Consider the following 19,834-nt stretch of genomic DNA (forward strand, 5'->3'; position numbering starts at 1 on the left):
TTTTTTAATGTCGTATGATTTTTGTAAGTAAATCTTTAAAGTTCGGCTTTACTCAAAATAATCCAAGACCATTTACTGTGATTTAAAGTATTCATAAAGCAAGGTGATTATTACTCCTGAGACCATCATACAAAGCCCTGAAGTGTGTTAGACATAGGCCAGAAACCGCTCTCCTTTGTTATATCTTATGAGCCTGTTAAGTTAAAAAAGGAAAAAAAAAAAAAAAAAAACACGCCTATCCTTTTTTGCTATTCCTATTCCATCTTAGACACTTGGAAAATAGAATTTTATATGCTACAATCTAAAGGGAGGATCATAGAGGAATTCTGTCTCTCTATTGCATATGCTACCAAAGACTTAGAAAGTCAAGAGAAAAACAGACCAAAATGCTTTGCTTATTAGTGTACACGCATCCATTTTCCCGAAGTTGCGTAACTAACTGAATTAGGAAAGTGCTATAAACATCGCATCGCTGTTGACATTGAACATTGCATAGCTGGAAAGAAAGGCATGCATATATATATTTTTCCATTTGCTATTTCAATAATCTAAATCGCAGTGGCAAATGAAAATACAATTGAATCTCAAGTGAATGACCAGAAACACCGTATATTTTATAAAATATGGCAGCATAATGAATAGGAGGTAAAAAAAAGAAAAAAGTCCTGGCTTTCAAGTCCTGATGGTTGTGATGTGATTGAATCATCGTGCATTCTGTTTGATGTCTCGGCTTTGCTATTCAGATACACTGCAAAGCGTGTGCATCACCCTCTCTGCACAGTGCACCTGGCAACCCAGCGTGGATGTACTTGGTTTTTCCTGCACCTGCAAGAAATATAGATATTCAGAGTAGAATTTAAGTCAGGGTATTTTAATTCTCCTAATTGTAATAGATTACCCATCCAGGGAAAACGATCAGTCAGGTACAAAAGAAACTGCTTAGGATTTGAAGGAATTTGACAATTTCGTTGTAGTTCCTAGCCTGGCAGGTGGTAATAATGCCTATGCCAGCACTGTCAAAATATGAAAATTAAAGTGACGATGGGTTTTAATGAAATCCATTTGACAAATATAATTAAGGTGTTTTAATATGAAGTCCTGTAATAAAGACTACCGGTGGACTCCCTGAGGTCCTGACTAATTGTGTAGATTGCTTTTAAGCTTTGAATAGTTTTATTGGATAATGAACTGTTAAGAAGTGTTAGATCTTTCTTAAGCAGAATTTGGTTTGAAAAAGAAGAGGAGAGACAGGCCTGAGGTGTGGCATTTTAAACATAATTAGAAGAGAGATTTAAGTTAACATCTTTGATCTTGCTGTCAGTTTTTGATTAGAGCTGTAAATGCTTTAATCAAGTGTAGTGTAGTCATTACATTTCTAACTGTTTTTTAAACTGTGAAATTACTGAGACATTGACATCAATTTTAACACATTCTGAAAATTTGCTGTAGAATTGGGTTTCTCCATCAAATGTTTGCAATTAGAATATCTGATTATACCGACTTACCAACCTTACACACAATGGCAAAATTATACTGGGGTGGGGACGAGTTTCCTCTCTGTAGTAGTTAAACACAGCAACAAAGCAATAAGATTACTTGATATTTATTTTGCCTTCTAGGAATGTGTTTGCAAGTCCTCATCATGTGAAAGTAGTCCATTAAAATGTGTGGATGAGGAAGTAACCTCAAACTGTGCATCAAGTGAATTTTGTAGTATTAAATGTTCCTAACTTCCACTCTCAAAGAACCTTTATTTGCCTAATAGTTCATTATGATCATCTCATGCCATATTTGGATTTTTATTCCCATGCCTGGCACATATAGTAAGCACTTAGTAACTATTTGTTGGAAGAATGAGTGATCAGTTTACAATAGCTGAGCATGTAACCTATTTGAATTATTTTCCCCAAATTAAATAAGGTCTAAAAAAGTCAACTATAAGGGAAAAGTGAAATCCTCTCCCCCCTTTGCCCACTGTTTGGACCTAGTTACTCATTATAAAGTATAAATGGGTATATATTTGGTATTTCTGACTAGTCTCAGACAATATCACTGAAATGATGGGTTAGACCAGTGCTGTGTGGGATTCTCCTTGGTGGAAATCTGCCTCCCTAGCATTTCACCCATGATTGCAGGAGTGATAAGGCTATTTTAAGGAGCCGTGCCCTAGGGCCATTCATTGACTCTAATAAGAAGGAGTCTTCACTGATTTTCATGGTCTTGAACTTTCTGCTTGTGTATTAGTGTTACATCGCATATGAAATGAAGAGTTAAGAAGTCTGGATTCTCACCCATGCTCTTCGTGATACACCCTTTAGAAAAATTGCTTTTCTCTAGATGATCTAATCCAACCCCTGAGTGGAATAAATAACTTCCACATCTCTGCTGACTCTAGAGTTCCACCAATCAGGGTCGCTGTTGTTGTTCAGTCGTCACCGACTCTGCAACCCCTCAGACTACAGCTCGCCAGGCTTCCCTGTCTTTCACCATCTCTGGGAGTTTGCTCAAACTCATGTCCACTGAGTCGGTGATGCTATCCCACCGTCTCATCCTCTGTCGCCTCCTTCTCCTCCTGCCTTCAGTCTTTCCCAGCATCAGGCTCTTTTCCTGTCAGTGTCTAACTCTCTTAATAAGTCTCTGTATCACTTTTACCTTTTAGCCTTTCTTGTTTTTCATGTTCTTCCCTTTTACTTTTCTTTACATTCTTGTTTTTCCCCCTCTGGATATTCCCACTATTCATTTATACAACCATCCATCCATCCATCCAGGAAGTATTACTATTAAAGATCTATTACGTGCTAGATGTTATGTAAGGAAAGAAACAACACCAAAATGCAATAGATGGCCCCTTGGTTACCTGAGGCCACATATGGGGAGTGGTTAGACAGGAGAGAATTCTATCTTCTAATCATCCAATCTGATTTATGTGCCACTGGATGATAACACCTTTATAATATCACCTACCATAAATACATTAAGGAGTAGCTAGACCAGGTAATTTTCATCATTTTTACCTGCAAATACTGCTAGAAATAAAACCTTTTTTGTAGATTATCTGATGACTCATCATCCCACTGTTTCAAATATTTATTCTTTACAGTTAGTTTCGGGTTAGCATTATGCCCATTCCAAAGCTACAATGAATAAAATTAGCATTGTGTTTCCATAGATCTTCAGATTTATCTTCTAAGATTTGAAAAGAGATGTGAGTTGCATGGTAGAGTGTCTGTTACACTTAGGTTGTCAGTGGTCACTCAGTGTTTTTAAAGCATGTCAAAAGGTATCCACCTTACTGTGTGGCAGATGATCAAGCTGGGGACCAGAGGTCTGGGGTGGAAGTTGTGGCTTGTGAACTCTTGGAGACCTGCCAGGATGATGAACAGGTCGGTGGAGAGTATCATGTTTGTATGCTCGTTGGTCCAACTCATTTGGCACATTTCTCTATTTAGAACCTGTACAGTGTGTTACACTTTGTTGTAGCGGTGGTGATTTTCACATCATTCTGCCCCATTTCAGTATGAGATGCTATGTGTTGGGAACATGCTTTATTCTTTGTGTTCTTACGGTGCCTGCCATATAATTGGCTCTGCACAATGTTTATTGAATTGAATTCTGATTTTACCTCTGATGTAAGATTTGTCTTCACGGGCAAATTGTTCTGAGAAAGTTGATTTTCATCAGGATTTTCAAGAAAAAAAAAAAAGGGTAGAAAAATCCATGAACAAGTAAAAATGACTACAAAACTTTTCCTTTACTTCTGTGGGCCTATTGTAAACTACTTCACTCTCCATCCCACCCCCAACTGAAATAAAGGTTCTCCAAAGGGACGATGGCAATTTTCACTTTTGGAATATTCGTTCAGTGCTTTGAGATCATGATGAAAGACCTGTAGCACGGGGAGGAATTGTTTAGGTGTGATCCCTTCTGAATCCATAGATATAATCAGAGTCAGTCTGCTTATAAAATCATCAACACACTATTTCCCACTGCACTAGGTGTTCTTTTGAAGTCTCTCGTACCAAGCTCTGACCTTATTTCTCAAGATGTATCCACATTTTCTAAAGGGGAGTTTTTGGGAAATACAAGACAGCCTCAACGTGCAAAATGTTTTTGAATGTTACTTTCCATTTAACACTCAAGGACATCAATAAAGTAAAATATGATATGTGTACTATGTAGTGTTAACTGGCATCTCATTAAAGTCAAGAGAAAAGTGGATTCCCCCCCAATACATTCTGTACAGATTTATTTATCATTAGTGCAGAACGTTTAGGATCTTACATAAACTTTTTGTCACAGAATTCCTATATTACATATTGTCTCTGCTTTGTTTTTAAAGGAACCATGATATAATCTATGTAGAAATTACTTATCAATTATACACCAGATTGATGTCCTAGCTTCTTATGAAAAAAGTAGAAAGATTTTCCTCCACCATTGGAATCAAGGTTTAAGAGTAAAAATGTGGGAAATGAAAATCAGCTCAAACCATGTTTTCCTCTCATTCTAATTTAGTATCTCTCTCTCACTCTCACTAGGAAAGAGAGCTAATGGTTTGTGGCAACTTCTACCTCCATGAAAGTAGATAATTCTTTTAAATTGTCAGAAAGTGAAAGTGAAGTCACTAGTCGTGTCCAACTCTTTGCGACCCCATGGACTGTAGCCTATCAGGCTCCTCCGTCCATGGGATTTTCCAGGCAAGAGTGCTGGAGTGGATTGCCATTTCCTTCTCCAGGGGATCTCCCCGACCCAGGAAACGAACCCGGGTCTTCCGCATTGCAGGCAGACGCTTTACCGTCTGAGCCACCAGTGAAGCCCCAAATTGTCCGAAGATGCTATTTATTCTAGTCAGTGACAAGCCCTGGACTCGGCATGCCTCTCTGTTACTGATGACCTCATCTTCAGGTTTCTGAGAACAGTTCTGGTGCCAGGCTCAGTGCATCAGACTCTACAATGAATACCACCCACTATAAATACATTAAATCATCTTTAAGGTACAACATTGCAGTTCATGAAAATACTGCAGACCAAAAAAAGATACATTTCCAAGGTACTAAAGAATCAAGGATAATTTTTAATTCATTCTGCCTTATTCTGTTTCATGTTTTAGAAGATCTGTTGTTGTTATTCTTTTGGTAAGAACCTTAAACATTCTCTCTACTCAGCAATCTTTTTTTTTTTCTTCAGTATTTTGAACCTCCAACTTAGTAATACAGTTTTTAAATATGACATTTTGTTTTCAAACAGGAGTTAAGGAGTAGATTAAAAATTCCTAATGAACCATTCCTCAGTCTGGGTGAGATGTGTAGTGGGTTTGAGTTCGTCAGTGGGTATAATGTATACCTATTAAATAATTTGTTTAATCATTTCTCAAAACTCTGAGCCTTCTGGTATTACTTGCTGTGTATAACACATCTTTTTTTTGTATTTAGATGTTTGGGTATGTGTTTTTGTTAAGGTTTCAGTCACTTTTCCTGCACCTAAAGAGGAGAATGGGATTTGCCAGTGATAAATGGGGAAGTTGACTAGCTAACTAATAAAGATTTGTCTTAATCAAGTATGATTTGTCAGAACAGGAGCGCGCTGGGGTCAGGGCGCACGCAATGAATTATACAGCACTCACAGGAGGAAAGGACCCGGCAAGAGACCTCATAAATATGCTGCCATTACCCACTGCTAATTCGTATTCAAAGAGTGCTCTGCACAGCTAGTTTCTAGGTTGCAGAGCTGTTCACCAGCTTCCCGAGCTTTCTGTTTGTGTGAAAAAAGAAGTTTCATTATGTGTTGGCATCATCTGGGTTCTCAAGGTATACCAGTCCCCAAAACTGAGTTGGTATCTATAATTTGAAGCATGGCCCATTACATTACATCATATTGCATGTGTAATGTTTATTAAGTACCTACTGCGGGCTCTGCAACATGCTGGACATGGAGGGGAGGATGCAGATCACAAAACATTCTCTTTTAGAAGATGTTTTGCATGCTTTCTTATGATCCTTTTCACATCTTGTCTGTGTTGATTCAACACAGCTATAAACATTTGTTCATATGACTGATTGCTGTGATAGGGTACATAAGTCTTTTTCCTGGTCTTTACTTTGTAAATCTTTTCTGTAATTTGAAAAGGTGGTTGTTTTTCTTCTTCACATGGAACATAATTTTCAGTACTGCTCTGTGGCTGGAGCAACATTCAAAGCCAGCTGATCGGTGGTGTTCAGTTGTAGTTGGGAAGCTATAGCTTCCTTGGCTCTGAGAAGTCAACATCAGGGACCAACCCTGTCCTCAGAGTTTCTTTTATGCATAAGTGGTCTATTGCATGTTTTTTAGATCAGATTATAATGATGACAGAATAGCTTATAGTATCTCAATGTCTGAATTGGGTAGAAAAGACCTTGGCATCATCCTTTTTTATTGGAATAACCACTCTCATAGTTGATGATCCCAGTCCCTCTTTGATGAAACTGATGTCCCTTTTAAAATAATAATTTAGTAACAGTAATTTTTCCAATTGTTTGAGAGTATGCTTTTGTTATATCAAGGGGGAAAAAATGAATAGACTTTGGACTTCCCACGTCCAACGATGGTCCCTCCGAGGAAGGAAGGGTTGAAATAGAAAGTTGGGAAAGCCCACTGTATCCATTCCTACTCTTATCGAATGCAAATTGTTAGCAATTGAGCTATTACTTTGAATATTTCTGGAAGCTTCCTTAGAACACTGGCCTCAGCCAGGAATGGGAAAAGAGCACAGTTCTCTGATTACTGAGCCTTTAGAAATTCCATGTCTCCTAATAGGATGTTTACAGTGGAATGTAGTAGAACATCGAGAATTCTATAGTGACGGGAATTTCTTTGCTTCAGGTGAGAAAGAACCCCACCAGTTCTGTGAATTATAAATGATATGAAGGAACTTGCCCTGCAGTCCAGTGGTTAAGACTCTGTGCTTCCAATGCAGGGGGCATGGGTTTGACCCCTGGTCAGGAAACTAGGAGCCCGCATGCTGTGAGGCATGGCCAAAAAAATGTTAAAATAAGTTTTTTTAAAAAAGATGATATGAAGGGAATTGGTAGTGTGGTCAAGCCAAGGTTTACTTAGAAAGACGCCTGAACTTCAGAATAGACAAGTCCTCCATGAAATCAAAATCTGCCACCCCTATAAGAAACACCGTAAAGATACAAGGCATTTTAGACAGATGGATGGTGAAAACAAACCAGAGAGCTAGTTCAGTTCTTAGAAACGAGTGGTCCTTACATCGACAGTGAGCGCTGTCTCAGCACGTGTGCAGTCCCTGCATGTCTCACAAAAAACAAAATGCCCGAAATCCTGGAGAGGAACTGGGAACTCTAGGATTGAGGGTAGAAGAAAGAGTCGGACAAACAGGCCAGATGGCTGGGAAATAGACCCCAGAATGTGAGGCTCTTGGACCCTAGAAGACTCATCTTGCTTTTCTTTCAAGTGGAAGAAGTCATTTTCTAATTTTTTAAAGTTTGCCTTATACCTTCATCCTTGTATTTGATTTATGACATTGGAAAATTCATAAAAGCAGCTTCCTTTTTTGTTATGTGTTTATCCAAAGTGTTGCTCCAAATTGCTTGCCCAGAATGCCTATGATTTTGGCCATTTATGGACTGGTGAAAGCACAGTATATGCCAGTGGCCATAACTATTGGCTTGGGGATCAATCAGATGTGGGTTTTGAATACTAGCCAACTGTGGGCAAATTACCTAACCTTTCTGAGCCTCACATTATCTTTAGGAAGGGTTAGTAATAGTCTGCTTCGTTTGAAGATAAAGTGCAGTTATCTGTCAAGTGCTTAGCAGAGTAGCTGGCATACAATGAAGCAGTCAATAAATAATGGCCCCAAATAAAAAAGAAACCTTTCCTGGAGGGAAACATTCATTCCAGTATTTTATACACAGCCTGTAAGCAATAAACTTTTGTTGGGTATATATTAAATGAATGAAGTCATTTTTTTTTTTAATGGCTAGGGGTTTAAGCCTACATACATGCCTTTTCCCTCAAAAGAAGTCCCATCTCAACTTGTTAATACTCTACACAGAAGTTTGGTAAAAGACTCAATTTTAGTGGTTCCCTATTGGAGCCTGCTGCTACTGCTGCTGCTGCTAAGTCGCTTCAGTCGTGTCCGACTCTGTGTGACCCCATGGACTGCAGCCTACCAGGCTCCCCGGTCCCTTGGATTCTCCAGGCAAGAACACTGGAGTGGATTGCCATTTCCTTCTCCAATGCATGAAAGTGGAAAGTGAAAGTGAAGTCGCTCAGTCGTGACTCTTAGCGACCCCATGGACTGCAGCCTACCAGGCTCCTCCGTCCATGGTATTTTCCAGGCAACAATACTGGAGTGGGGTGCCATTGCCTTCTCCATATTGGAGCCTATTGAGATGTAATTAAAAATTCTTCTTAGAATTATGCTAATAAGTTTAATATACAGCCTTGCCGATGAAGTCTAGTAAATTCTCTGTTGTATTGGAAACAATAGTTGCTTTGTTTTATTCTGTATTTTAGAGACTCCCGATGTCATAGTGCTTGCTAAGAAAGGCAAACAGTAGTAAACTATATTTATGAGTTTTACTAAAAGAAGTCTCTAAGTGCACATTTGATTATCTGCTATCCTTCTAAGATCAGACTGATATTTCAGTTTGCAAAATTGAATAATTCTTTACTGTCCTTCACCTGACATTGACCAGCACTTGACATCTGATGAGCTAGATTATCAAAATCCATATTATTTAGCCTTTTCTTTAGTGTCAGAAGAGCAGCATAAATATTAGAAAATCTTTAGCTCCTTCGTACCTTTTATTTATTTATTTTTTTTAGGAAAACAATAATTTGGGCTCAGTTTGGATCTTTTGTCACCTGTACATCTCAAGTTAAAAAAAATACTAAGGTCACATCAGCTTAAAACTCTGCTAGAATATACAATGAAACTATCCATCCTTTTTTGTTATGCTTTTCTCCACCTGTTCACTAACTCCCTTGTTTGAGTTTCATTAATTTCTACCTCTCAAAATGTCAGTGTCTAAAATGCAGAGCCCTCTGCTTTATTCGGGAATAAACTGTCTCCATCTTTTTGTCTGCTTCATGATACAGTATAAATTCTCCCCCTTAGCTTTTAGAGTTCTCTATAGACTACTCTGGTATACAATTTGTGTGTGTTTGTGTATGTTTCAGTTAAACTTTATTTACAGAAACAAGCCACAGGCGGGCTGTATTGGCTCCAGGGTCCTAGTTTGCCCATTCCTACTCCAGAAGAGTGGTTCTCAAAGCGTAGTCCTCAGGAACCAGCAACATCAGCATCATTCAGGAACTTGTTGGAAATGCAACTTCTTGGGCCCCAGCCCAGACCTGCTGAATTAGAAACTCTGGTTGTGGGGCCCAGGAATCTGTATTTAACAATCTGAATTATTTTTGTTTATTGATTGATCCAAGATTACTGTGGATGATGACAGCAGCCATGAAATTAAAGATGCTTGCTCTTTGGAAGAAAAGCTGTGGCCAACCTAGATAGCATATTAAAAAGCAGAGAATGACTTTGCTGACAAAGATCCATATAGTCAAATCTGTGGTTTTTCCAGTAGTCATGTTTGGATGTATGGATGTGAGAGTTGGACAATAAACAATGCTGAGCGCCAAAGAATTGATATTTTCAAACTGTGGTGCTGAAGAAGACTCTTGAGAGTCCCTCGGACAACAAGGAGATCAGACCAGTCAATCCTAAAGGAAATCAACCCTGAATATTCGTTGGAAGGACTGATGCTGAAGTTGAAACTCGAACGCTTTAGCCACTTGACGCGAAGAGCCGACTTATTGAAAAAGATATTGATGCTAGAAAGGTTGAAGGCAGGAGGAGAAGGGGGCGACAGAGGATGAAATGCTTGGATGGTGTCACTGACTCAATGGACATGAGTTTTAGCAAACTCTGGGAGATAGTGAAGGACAGGGAGCCTGGCCTGCTGCAGTCCATGGGGTTGCAAAGAGTCAGACAGAACTGAACAACTGAACAACAAACTGATTGATCTGGGCTTCCCAGGTGGCTCAGTGGTAAAGAATCCACCTGCCAAGCAGGAGACATGGGTTTGATCCCTGGGTTGGGAAGATCCACCGGAGAAGGAAATGGCAACCCATTCCAGTATTCTTCCCCGGAAAATCACATGGACAGAGAAGTCTGGGGAGACTGCAGTCCCTGGGGTTGCAAAAGAGTCGGACACAACTTAGTGACTAAAAAACAGTGATTGATCTATGTCCCATCTACTTCCACAAAAAGTACTTTACAGTAAAAGGTCAGGTAAGTGTATCAAGAGTGAAAAACCTAACCCAGGACAGAAGCCAGAAACCAGGAAGTAAAAGGAAGATTTGGGTAGGGGTGGAGGTGGGGGTTGATGCGTAAAGGAATCCTAAAGCAATGCTGTAATAACTAAGGATTAAACTCACCCAGAGCTTCCTAGGATTCAGGCCAAAGAAGAAAACACATTGAATTACATAGCTTGCATTGTTCAATAGTACAAAATGAATTATTTCCTGAACTGTCACAAAAATTTTTTTTTTAGTCAGGAAGGGGAGGAAGTGTGTGGTGGTCTTTAAATAAGACAAAGGAATGTGATCAGTCCTGTTCTTAAAATTAGCTTGACTGAAACAGTGTAGAAATATTCTTTATATTGTAATTTCTTAAAGAAATCTTATGAGTACCAAAGTCCCACCGTTAAAGGTGTAAAGTTCTGTATTGGAGCCAGACATATGGTACTAAAGAGTGCTGAAGAATGAAAGCCAGGTCTTAACAAAGAGACCAACTAGAAAATTATTTATGACTTCTAAAAAGTTTTTAGTGTGACTTCTAGAAAATTTTAAGAACATACATGTCTAGACCTCGCTCCCAGGAATTCTAGTTTAGTCAGCCTAGAATGAGGCCTCTACAACCCCGTTTGTTAAAAGTGCCATGAATGTGTCTAGTCCAGAACCGAAGAAGCACACCACCTGATGAGAGCCTTTGCCATTGACTGTCTCCTTCACATTTCAGTCGTTTCCCTTGGACTTTAGAAGGAAAGAGTTGGCAGAAAATCCAAGAATGATAGCACTGGCCGAAAGCTGAAGAGTGGGTGTTTTGTGTTGTCAGTTGAAAAAAGACCCCATTGCTGTAGATCCCGGGTAGCAGATAGGTCTTCTCACTTGTGCCAAGCCTGATCAATTGCAGCAATTGCCTGGAGCGTTGCAAGGAAAGGGTTACTCGCAAGGCATGTTCAGGGCAATGTGATAGATTGATGACATCTGCCAGGTGTTTGGGATTAAGAGTGGCAGCCAGTATCGCATATATTTGTTGACTTTGCTCTCAGACTAGATATATGAATAGCAAGAGTGACATTTTGTTGAAAAATTAAAGAAACTGACTTACTCTATCACACTGAATTTTTATTTCTAAACTATTTCTTTTAAAAAAAAAAGGTATTGGGATATGGTTGATGTACAAAATCATATGAGTTTAAGTTGTAAAACATCGTGAGTCATAGTTTTTAAAGGTGATGTTCCATTTATAATTATTACAAAATATTCACTATATTCCCTGTGTTGTATAGTATATCTTTGTAACTTATCTATTTTGTACCTCTTAATCCCCTACTCTGTCTTGTCCCTCACCCTTCCCTCTCCCCACTGGTAATCACTAGTTTATATCTGTGAGTCTGTCTTTTCTGTTATATTCACTAGCTTGTTTTTATCATGTCTTTAATATCTAAGCCACCTTTAAGGATCCTCTTTTCACTTTCTTAATCTTCCCCTCTAAATTTTCAACATGGTTTGCTGCCTGATATTTCTTGAATGATGATCATCCTTTAAGTCAAAGTTTTGTATTTCTTAATGCTCGAATTCAGCAGCATTAATATTCAGCATTCCCTGCTCATACTCATTGTCCTGTGTTTCTTCAGACTCGGTAACTTTCTGTTTTGCATGTATTCGGTATATCCATGCTTCCTTCTCCTACTTAAACCTACATGTCTGCTTTCAGTGTGCTCAGAAGGGTCAAGATATGAAAAAATACTGCATAAAACATAAAATTTTAATTTATAAATTAGTGAAAACATTGGTCAAGCTCTTGAGAAAGAGGATAAATTAGATTGTTGTTGTTAACATGTATAAGATGTATAAGAAGATAACCCCTTCCATAGGAATTCTAAATGTTTTCTGTGAGTCAAAAATATTCCTTCCTTACACCATAAAGAAAAATTAAATCAAAATGGGCCAAAGGCCTATATATGAAATTCCCTGGTGGTCCAGTGGTTAGAAGTCCACACTTCCCCCACAGCGACCACAGATTCCATCCCTAGTTAGGAAACTAAGATCCTGCAAGCTGTGGGGTACAGCCAAAAAAAAAGACCTATGTGTAAGAACTAAAACTATAAAACTCTTAGAAGAAAGCATAAGGATAAATCTTCATAGTCTGGATTTGGCGATGGAATTTTAAATGTGACACTTAAAAACACAACAAAAGAAAAAATAGATATATTGGACTTATTAACATTAAAAAACTTTTGTTTGTCAAAATACACTATCAAGAGACTGAGAAGACAACCCACAAAATGAAAGAACATATTTATACAGTACATACCTGATAAGGGTCTAGCATCCAGAATATATAAAGAACTCTCACAACTCAACAATAAAAAGACAAACCAATTTTAAAAAGGATAAGAAACTTAAATAGACATTTCTCTGAAGAAGACATACAGATGACCAGAAGACACATGAAAGGTGCTCAACGTCATTAAAGGTGCTCAACGTCATTAGATGCCGCTGCTGCTGCTAAGTTGCTTTAGTCGTGTCCGACTCTGTGCGACCCCATAGACGGCAGCCCGCCAGGCTCCCCCGTCCCTGGGATTCTCCAGGCAAGAACACTGGAGTGGGTTGCCATTTCCTTCTCCAATGCATGAAAGTGAAAAGTGAAAGTGAAGTCACTCAGTCGTGTCCGACTCTTAGCGACCCTATGGACTGCAGCCTACTAGGCTCCTCCATCCATGGGATTTTCCAGGCAAGAGTACTGGAGTGGGGTGCCATTGCCTTCTCACACCTACTAGGATGGCTATAAATTTTTTTAATGGAAAATAACAAGGTGGCCAAGGAGAAATGAGAACCTTCCTGCATTGCTGGTGGGAGTGTAAAATGGATAACCACTGTGAAAAATGAGTTTTGCAGTTCTTCAAAAGGTTAAACACAGAATTACCATATGATCCAGTAATTCCACTCGTAGGCACATACCCAAAAGAACTGATATTTAAATAGATATTTAAATAAGTATTTGTACATGGTTGTTCATAGAAGCACTAATCATGATAGCCAAGGGGCAGAAACCAAAATATCCATCAGTGCATGAATGATAAACAAAATGTAGTGTATCCATATAATGGAACATTAAATTTAAAAAATATTTTTAATACTCCATGAAGGAACTCTACTCCATAAATCTCCAGTACTTTGACCACCTGATGTGAAGAGCCGACGACTCATTGGAAAAGACTCTGATGCTGGGAAAGATCGAGGGCAGGAGGAGAAGGGGATGACAGAGGATGAGATGGTTGGATGGCATCATTGACTCAGTGGACATGAGTTTGAGCAAACTCTGGGAGATATTGAAGGACAAGGAAGCCTGGCGTGCTGCAGTCCGTGGGGTCGCAGAGAGTCAGACATGACTGAGCGACTGAACAACAACAACAACAAAGGAACTACACCTGCCACAACATGAATGAACTCTGAAAACATTAAGCTGAGTGAAAGAAGCCACGGTATATTTTCAACTTGGTGTGGTTTCAGTAATTTTTAGTACTTAAACCTGAAGATTACAAGCAATGCGAGTCCTATTACTCATGTATTTATATCTGGACATGCACTATTGCCACATGGCCGCATCAGAAGGAGAGAAGTGATTCTATCCTTCAGGCCTTCCCTTTCTTCCAGCTTCAGTTCAAACCAAGAAGAGAGTTAAGACTAAGAAAAAAGACAATATCAAGAAAAGGGATGTCAAGGAAAATAATCCTACTGTTCTAGTATTATCTTGTATTTATGACAGTTGCATTTTTATGATTTTATCTGTCCCTGTTTCCATTCCAAAACACTTCAGTAAAGTGTTATCCTATTAATCTCTGTGCATGGGTCTCAAGCCAGGAAAATAGGTTTTACCACATACATGCATTTGTGTGCATGTGAGAGAGACAAAGAGAGTGGGGGTAGGATGGAATGTCAGCTCCTCATCACTTGCTTTTCACAGCATTAACGATCAATTCAAATATATTAAATTTCCCACCTCACCTGATTCATTTGTTAAGCATAACAACTTTCCTTGCCATTGTGGCAAGTGGGGAAAGGGGTCAGTAAGATGGGCATTTTACCATTCTACAAGAGAATTGGCCTCTTGTTTTTTGAGAACAAAAATAGACTGAAGTCAAAGGTTTGACAAAAAGAACACTTACAGGACATTTTTTACTCTGCATAATTTGTGAACAACAGAAAGCCATTCCAGTAAAGACTATGAGACCGCAGCATATTCCTCTGTAACAGCTGGGATTGCTATATGGGAACAATGTCCAGGAAATGTGGAGACTGTCTCTTTTCCCACTCTTGCCCAAATAATTACAAAGGCCTTTCTCGGGCACTGACATTTTAAATGTATATTAAAGTATTAAAGTCCTTTATCATCCACATTGTAATGCATTTGGAAGACACTTTCATTTAATTAAAGTTTTTTGACTGCAAAGATCACTGACATAGGAGTTCGGAAACTTGGTTCATGGTCGCAGCTCTGTCAGTCATTAGCAGTGGGACCTGGATGATCTCCACCCTCGAACTCCTCACCCTTGTTGGCTCATCTGTGCAATTAATTACTCTCAAGGCTCAATTTCTTCTAAAACTCTGGACTCCTGTTATGATAAATTTATAGAAGACAACTGTGTTTTCAAGCTCAGTGGTTCCTATGGACACAAATTTCCTGAGCACCTGCATATGTAATCCTTTGCCTCTTAAAATGCTGCGTACACTGGGAGGTATAAGAAATGACCTCCTCTTGAAAGAAGTTTGGGCTTCCTGGTGGTTTAGACAGTAAAGAATCCACCTTCAATGTGGGAGACCCAGGTTCGATACCTGAGTTGGGAAGATAGCCTGGAGAAGGGCATGGCAACCCACTCCAGTATTCTTGCCTGGAGAATTCCATGGATAGAGGAGCCTGGTAGGCCACAGTCCATGGGATCACAAAGAGCCGGACACAACTGAGCAACTAACGCTAAAAGAAGTTTACAGTCTCACAGGGAAGGAAGAACATACAAATAAGGAATCACCGGCAGATCCTATAGCAGCAAAGCAGGAACATAAATGAGGGGAAAGGGTCAGGAAGGTAGGTGGCAGCCTCCATTTGACCTGGCTCTTACGATGAGCCTGTGCTTATGTGGAAATGGGGACTCGGCATTGCTCTATATTCCAAATTTCAAAAGAAGCTCGAGGTCCAACTTTTTATATGAAATACACTTGTTTAAAAAAATTGTGTTGTTGTTTTTGTTGCAGACCAGTTCAGAAATGCTTAAAACAGTGTTTCACAAAAGTAAAACATGTTTGCCAGCCACATAGATCCCGCGGTTCTCCCAATAGCGACTTGTGAATAAGCAGATAATTATCAATAGAATGTTATACATTCAGTGATAGAAATGTGTATAGCTCACAGAAGAATAGAGAGAGATTAACTCTACCCATAATGATTTCAGAAAGGCTTTCTAATTACTTTCTAGTCACTTGTCAATAGTTTACAGCCCTTTTTGTTTTTTTTAAGAATGATCCATTCATTCACCCCAGAGATCTGGACTCGGCTGACCCCGGCTCCCTTGTCTGTTAAGTAAATACATGTTTGGTAAATTCCCCAAGTGAGCCTCTGGAATGTGTTTTGACAGTTTTACCCATTCAGATTTTCTGATGCTTCATCTCCTGGCTTTAACATTCTTTATTGAATTGTGAAAATGGGATGTCCTTCCTGCTGCTCTGGTCTTATTTCATAGAATAGAACAGATTCATTCTCATTTCTGAATGGAGCTGTAATTAACATGGTTCCTTTTGTTTAACAACCTCAATTTACATAGTACCTGCTCATTCCAGAGCATCATTATTGGAGGCACAGCTTCATTGACTGATGTCTGAGGGCTCTGGGAATAGCATTTGCTAATTATCTGCAGCAAACCAGGTAACTAAGGGGAGGTTCTGCTATGACTTTGATGAAAGAAGTGCTGATGATTTTTTAAATTGCTTAATGATAGATTTGATCATCCTAAAACAAAATAGAATACATACTTATCTGCCAAGTAAGTAATGTTAAGTCATCATTGCTGAAATAAAGAAAGAAAGAAAAATAATGAAAGAAACCTGGGGCCCTGTACATTCTTTTGCTATGTTCGCTACTAAGAATGCATAAGTTTACTTTCAGGTTATATAAATATTTAAGTATTTCTGTAGTAATATCATCATCAAAGTGCTTGTAAATTTTTTATAGTACAGTAAATGCAGGTGTCCTCAGAGGCCAAGTAGGCTACTGCATGAACCAGTGCTGTGGTAGACTTGGGCATTCTGAATATATGATACCACTTAAAATCATTTCAATTTGAATTATTTGTTATTTTTTCAACATTGTCTTGGGGGGAGGGGGGAGAAGGGTGGAATACTTTTGTGGGTCTGAGTTGTCCCTTGCGCTCTAGTTTGCTAAAATGCTCCACAGAGAAAAAGAGGCATTAAGATTTTTTAGTCATTGAGTCCTAATATTTTAAAGCTAGAAGGGGCACTAAAGATTATCTATTCCAAGACTGTCATTTGACATTTAAGGAAACTGAGGCCTAGAGAAGGGAAGTGTTTTACCTAAATCAAACTACAGATAAGTATATCTGTATTTCTTTTGAGTGGATCGTAAAGACAGGGGAATTTGGAGATCCTTCCAAGATGTTATTTCTGTATTCTGTAATACAGTGGCATTAGCCACTTGTGGTTAGTGAGCCTTTGAAATGTGACTGGTTCTACCAACAAACTGAATTTTAAATTTTATATAAGTTTAATTAATTTAAAAGCCCTATGTGGCCAGCAAGTACCATATTGGACAGAGAAGCTCTAGAATTGCAACGTTCATCCCTGACTTATCACAGTCTACCTTGAATAAATATTCTGCTACTTCTCATAAAATTTAAAGACTGTCAACCATATACTTCTGTTTACTTCCTCTCCATCTTTTGTGCTATGGTTTTCTTATATTTTACTTCTATATATGTTGTTATTATTTTGCTTTACATGTATCTAAATTTTGTGGATGCAGATTTCCATCTAATACCATCTCCCTTCAGCCTGAAGAATTTCCTTTACATTTCTTGTAACTAAATTTTGCTCGATAATACTCTCATTTTTCAATGTGTAAAACTATCATTATTTTACTTTTATGTTTCGGATACTTTTCACTAGATACGGAGTGCCAGGATGACTTTGTATCCCCCTAGCTCTTGGGGATATTGTTCCACTGTCCTCTTGTTTGTTTCTTATGAAAATTCAGTCCTCCGTCTTCTTAATGCTTTCTAGCACGTTTGGACTTGACTCTCAGAGGGCAAGCACCACAAGAATATGTGGGAATAAGAGGTTTCGCTTTCCTAACCAGCCGCTTCTCCACTGCCTCTTTCATGGCAAGATTTGGAGACTGGGCAAGAATTATCAAACCAAGCAATTTGCTTTTGTGTTTAGAACTCTTCCAGATCCCATTTTGTTCTGCAAGCCTACATTTTTCACAGGACGTTTGACTGATTTCCCTTTATTCCTGAAAAGCCTCCCAGAGGGAGGCCTGAACCCAGACCAGGTACTCACTGTAGGTGTGAATGTTGCCACAACCCTTTGCTCACAAATGAGATGCTTCTTTCTCTCTAGAATTGATCACAGCTTCTTTGTATATACCAGATATCACCCAGAAAGAGTGATAATTATTTTGTCTGGATTTTTCTTATTTCTCTGAGAGTGAATATTTATTATCTTTCTACATCTGAATTGGAAGCAGTTCTTTATATGCCTTGAATTATGAAATAATGAAAGATGGTAAAAGACCTGCCTTTTCCACATCCCCACCTATCCAGGGATCAAGAATTCAAGAAACTCTTCATGTCTGAGTAACATCGATACTGAGGATAACCCATTCAGGCATGATGCCAGAGTCAGTGTCCAGGCAGATATGCTAAATGCCAAAGGATGGTTCATCCAGTCACTCTGAGCAGCTCCCTCCCAAGAAAGCTGTATGTCGGCTACTTTGCTCTCCCAAAGCAATATGTTTTTGCTTTTATTAAACTCAGTAGCTAGAATTTCTTGAGCCATGTCCAAAATTCAGTACCCCAAATTGGTAGGAAAATATTACTTTGTGTTTTGCATCTGTCAGGTTGGCATTCTGCAATATACATAAGAAAGCACATGCTTCAAAAATAGCTCTTTTAGGTACTTCTTTGGTGGTCCAGTGGTTAAGACTTCGCCTTCCAGTGCAGAGGGTGCCGGTTCGATCCCTGGTCACAGAGCTAATATCCCACATGCCTCATGGCCAAAAAAACAAACATAAACAGAAGCAATGTTGTAACAAACTCAATAAAGACATTAAAATGGTCCACATTAAAAAAAAATTTTTTTGATATATAGCTCTTTTAAGTCTTTCTATTCACTCCACACTCCCCACAAGTCCCCATATACAAAGAACAGCTGGATAGTTGTGAATGCCGTTTACCTGTTGCTAAAATTACTAATGAAGTTTCTGAGTGCCAGAAAATCATCTTACCTTCTGAGTTCTTCCAAGAAGACTTAACTAGCGGTCTTCAAATTTTAAATTCTTTGTTGGAAAGTAAAAGTGAAAGTGAAAGTCTCTCAGTCATGTCCGACTCTTTGCGACCCCATGGACTATACCATCCATGGAATTCTCTAGGCCAGATTACTGGAGTGGGCAGCCTTTCCCTTCTCCAGGGGATCTTCCCAACCCAGGGCTCAAACCCAGGTCTCTTGCATTGCAGGCTGATTCTTTACCAGCCGAGCCACAAGAAAAGCCCTAGAATACTGGAGTGGGTAGCCTATCCGTTCTCCAGGGGATCTTCCCGACCCACGGGTCGAACTGGGGTCTCCTGCGTTGCAGGCAGATTCTTTACCAACTGAGCTATGAGGGAAGCTTTGTTGGAAACCATATCCTTAATAAAGTTTGTAAGAAGAAATTATATATAAGTATACAAAGGAATGATTATTTTCTGCTTTATATACTTTATAGCATAATGGCTAACATCTTTTTTTAATATTTTGTACTTAGCAAATAGAACATTTTTGGTGAATTATATTGAATAATGTAATTATATATATTCCATGTTTATATTATAACTTGATGTGAACTTCCATCAGTCCTGCCTTCTGATTGAAAATATTTCATCTCCAAAATACAAATTCAATACATTTTAAAAATTAAGTTCATTCACATGTCATGATTGTTCAGGTGACATTATTATTTTATAAATGAAGGGAAGTGATTCAGTGGTACAAGCTCCTCAAAATAAGTCTTGCCTTTTGTGATGCCAGTCCAGTCCTTCAGGAAATATTTTGCCAGATTTATAGTTCTCTGGTTCTTCTCCATTCCTTTATGGGGCAACAGAGTGTTGAATAGCTATGATATTATCCCCCATCCCCTGTAAAATGTATTGAAACAGAGAGGAAATGTTAGCCAAAACCTATTTTGTAGTTTGTGACCCAGTGAAAAAGGCCATAGATCAAGGATATGATGATTCATTCTGGGTAATTTTGAAAACAAAAGCTCACTTTATAA

General features: G+C 38.7%; 1 protein-coding gene across 29 annotated transcripts in view; it reads left to right on the forward strand.

Moving 5' to 3' along the window:
* The window catches only part of VTI1A (vesicle transport through interaction with t-SNAREs 1A), a 381,817-nt gene that overhangs the window by 196,674 nt on the left and 165,309 nt on the right, over nt 1-19,834 (forward strand). For 6 of the 29 annotated variants that reach the window (XM_055560795.1, XM_055560794.1, XM_055560792.1 and 3 more), the window contains exon 7: nt 3,304-3,383. The exons of the other annotated variants lie outside the window; for them this stretch is intronic. In XM_055560795.1, coding sequence (XP_055416770.1) covers nt 3,304-3,383 — 80 coding nt within the window. The remainder of the gene's footprint in view (nt 1-3,303; nt 3,384-19,834) is intronic. 29 annotated transcript variants of the gene reach the window in all.

This window comes from Bubalus kerabau, chromosome 22, assembly GCF_029407905.1.
Source record: "Bubalus kerabau isolate K-KA32 ecotype Philippines breed swamp buffalo chromosome 22, PCC_UOA_SB_1v2, whole genome shotgun sequence".
Classification (NCBI taxonomy): Eukaryota; Metazoa; Chordata; class Mammalia; order Artiodactyla; family Bovidae; genus Bubalus; species Bubalus kerabau.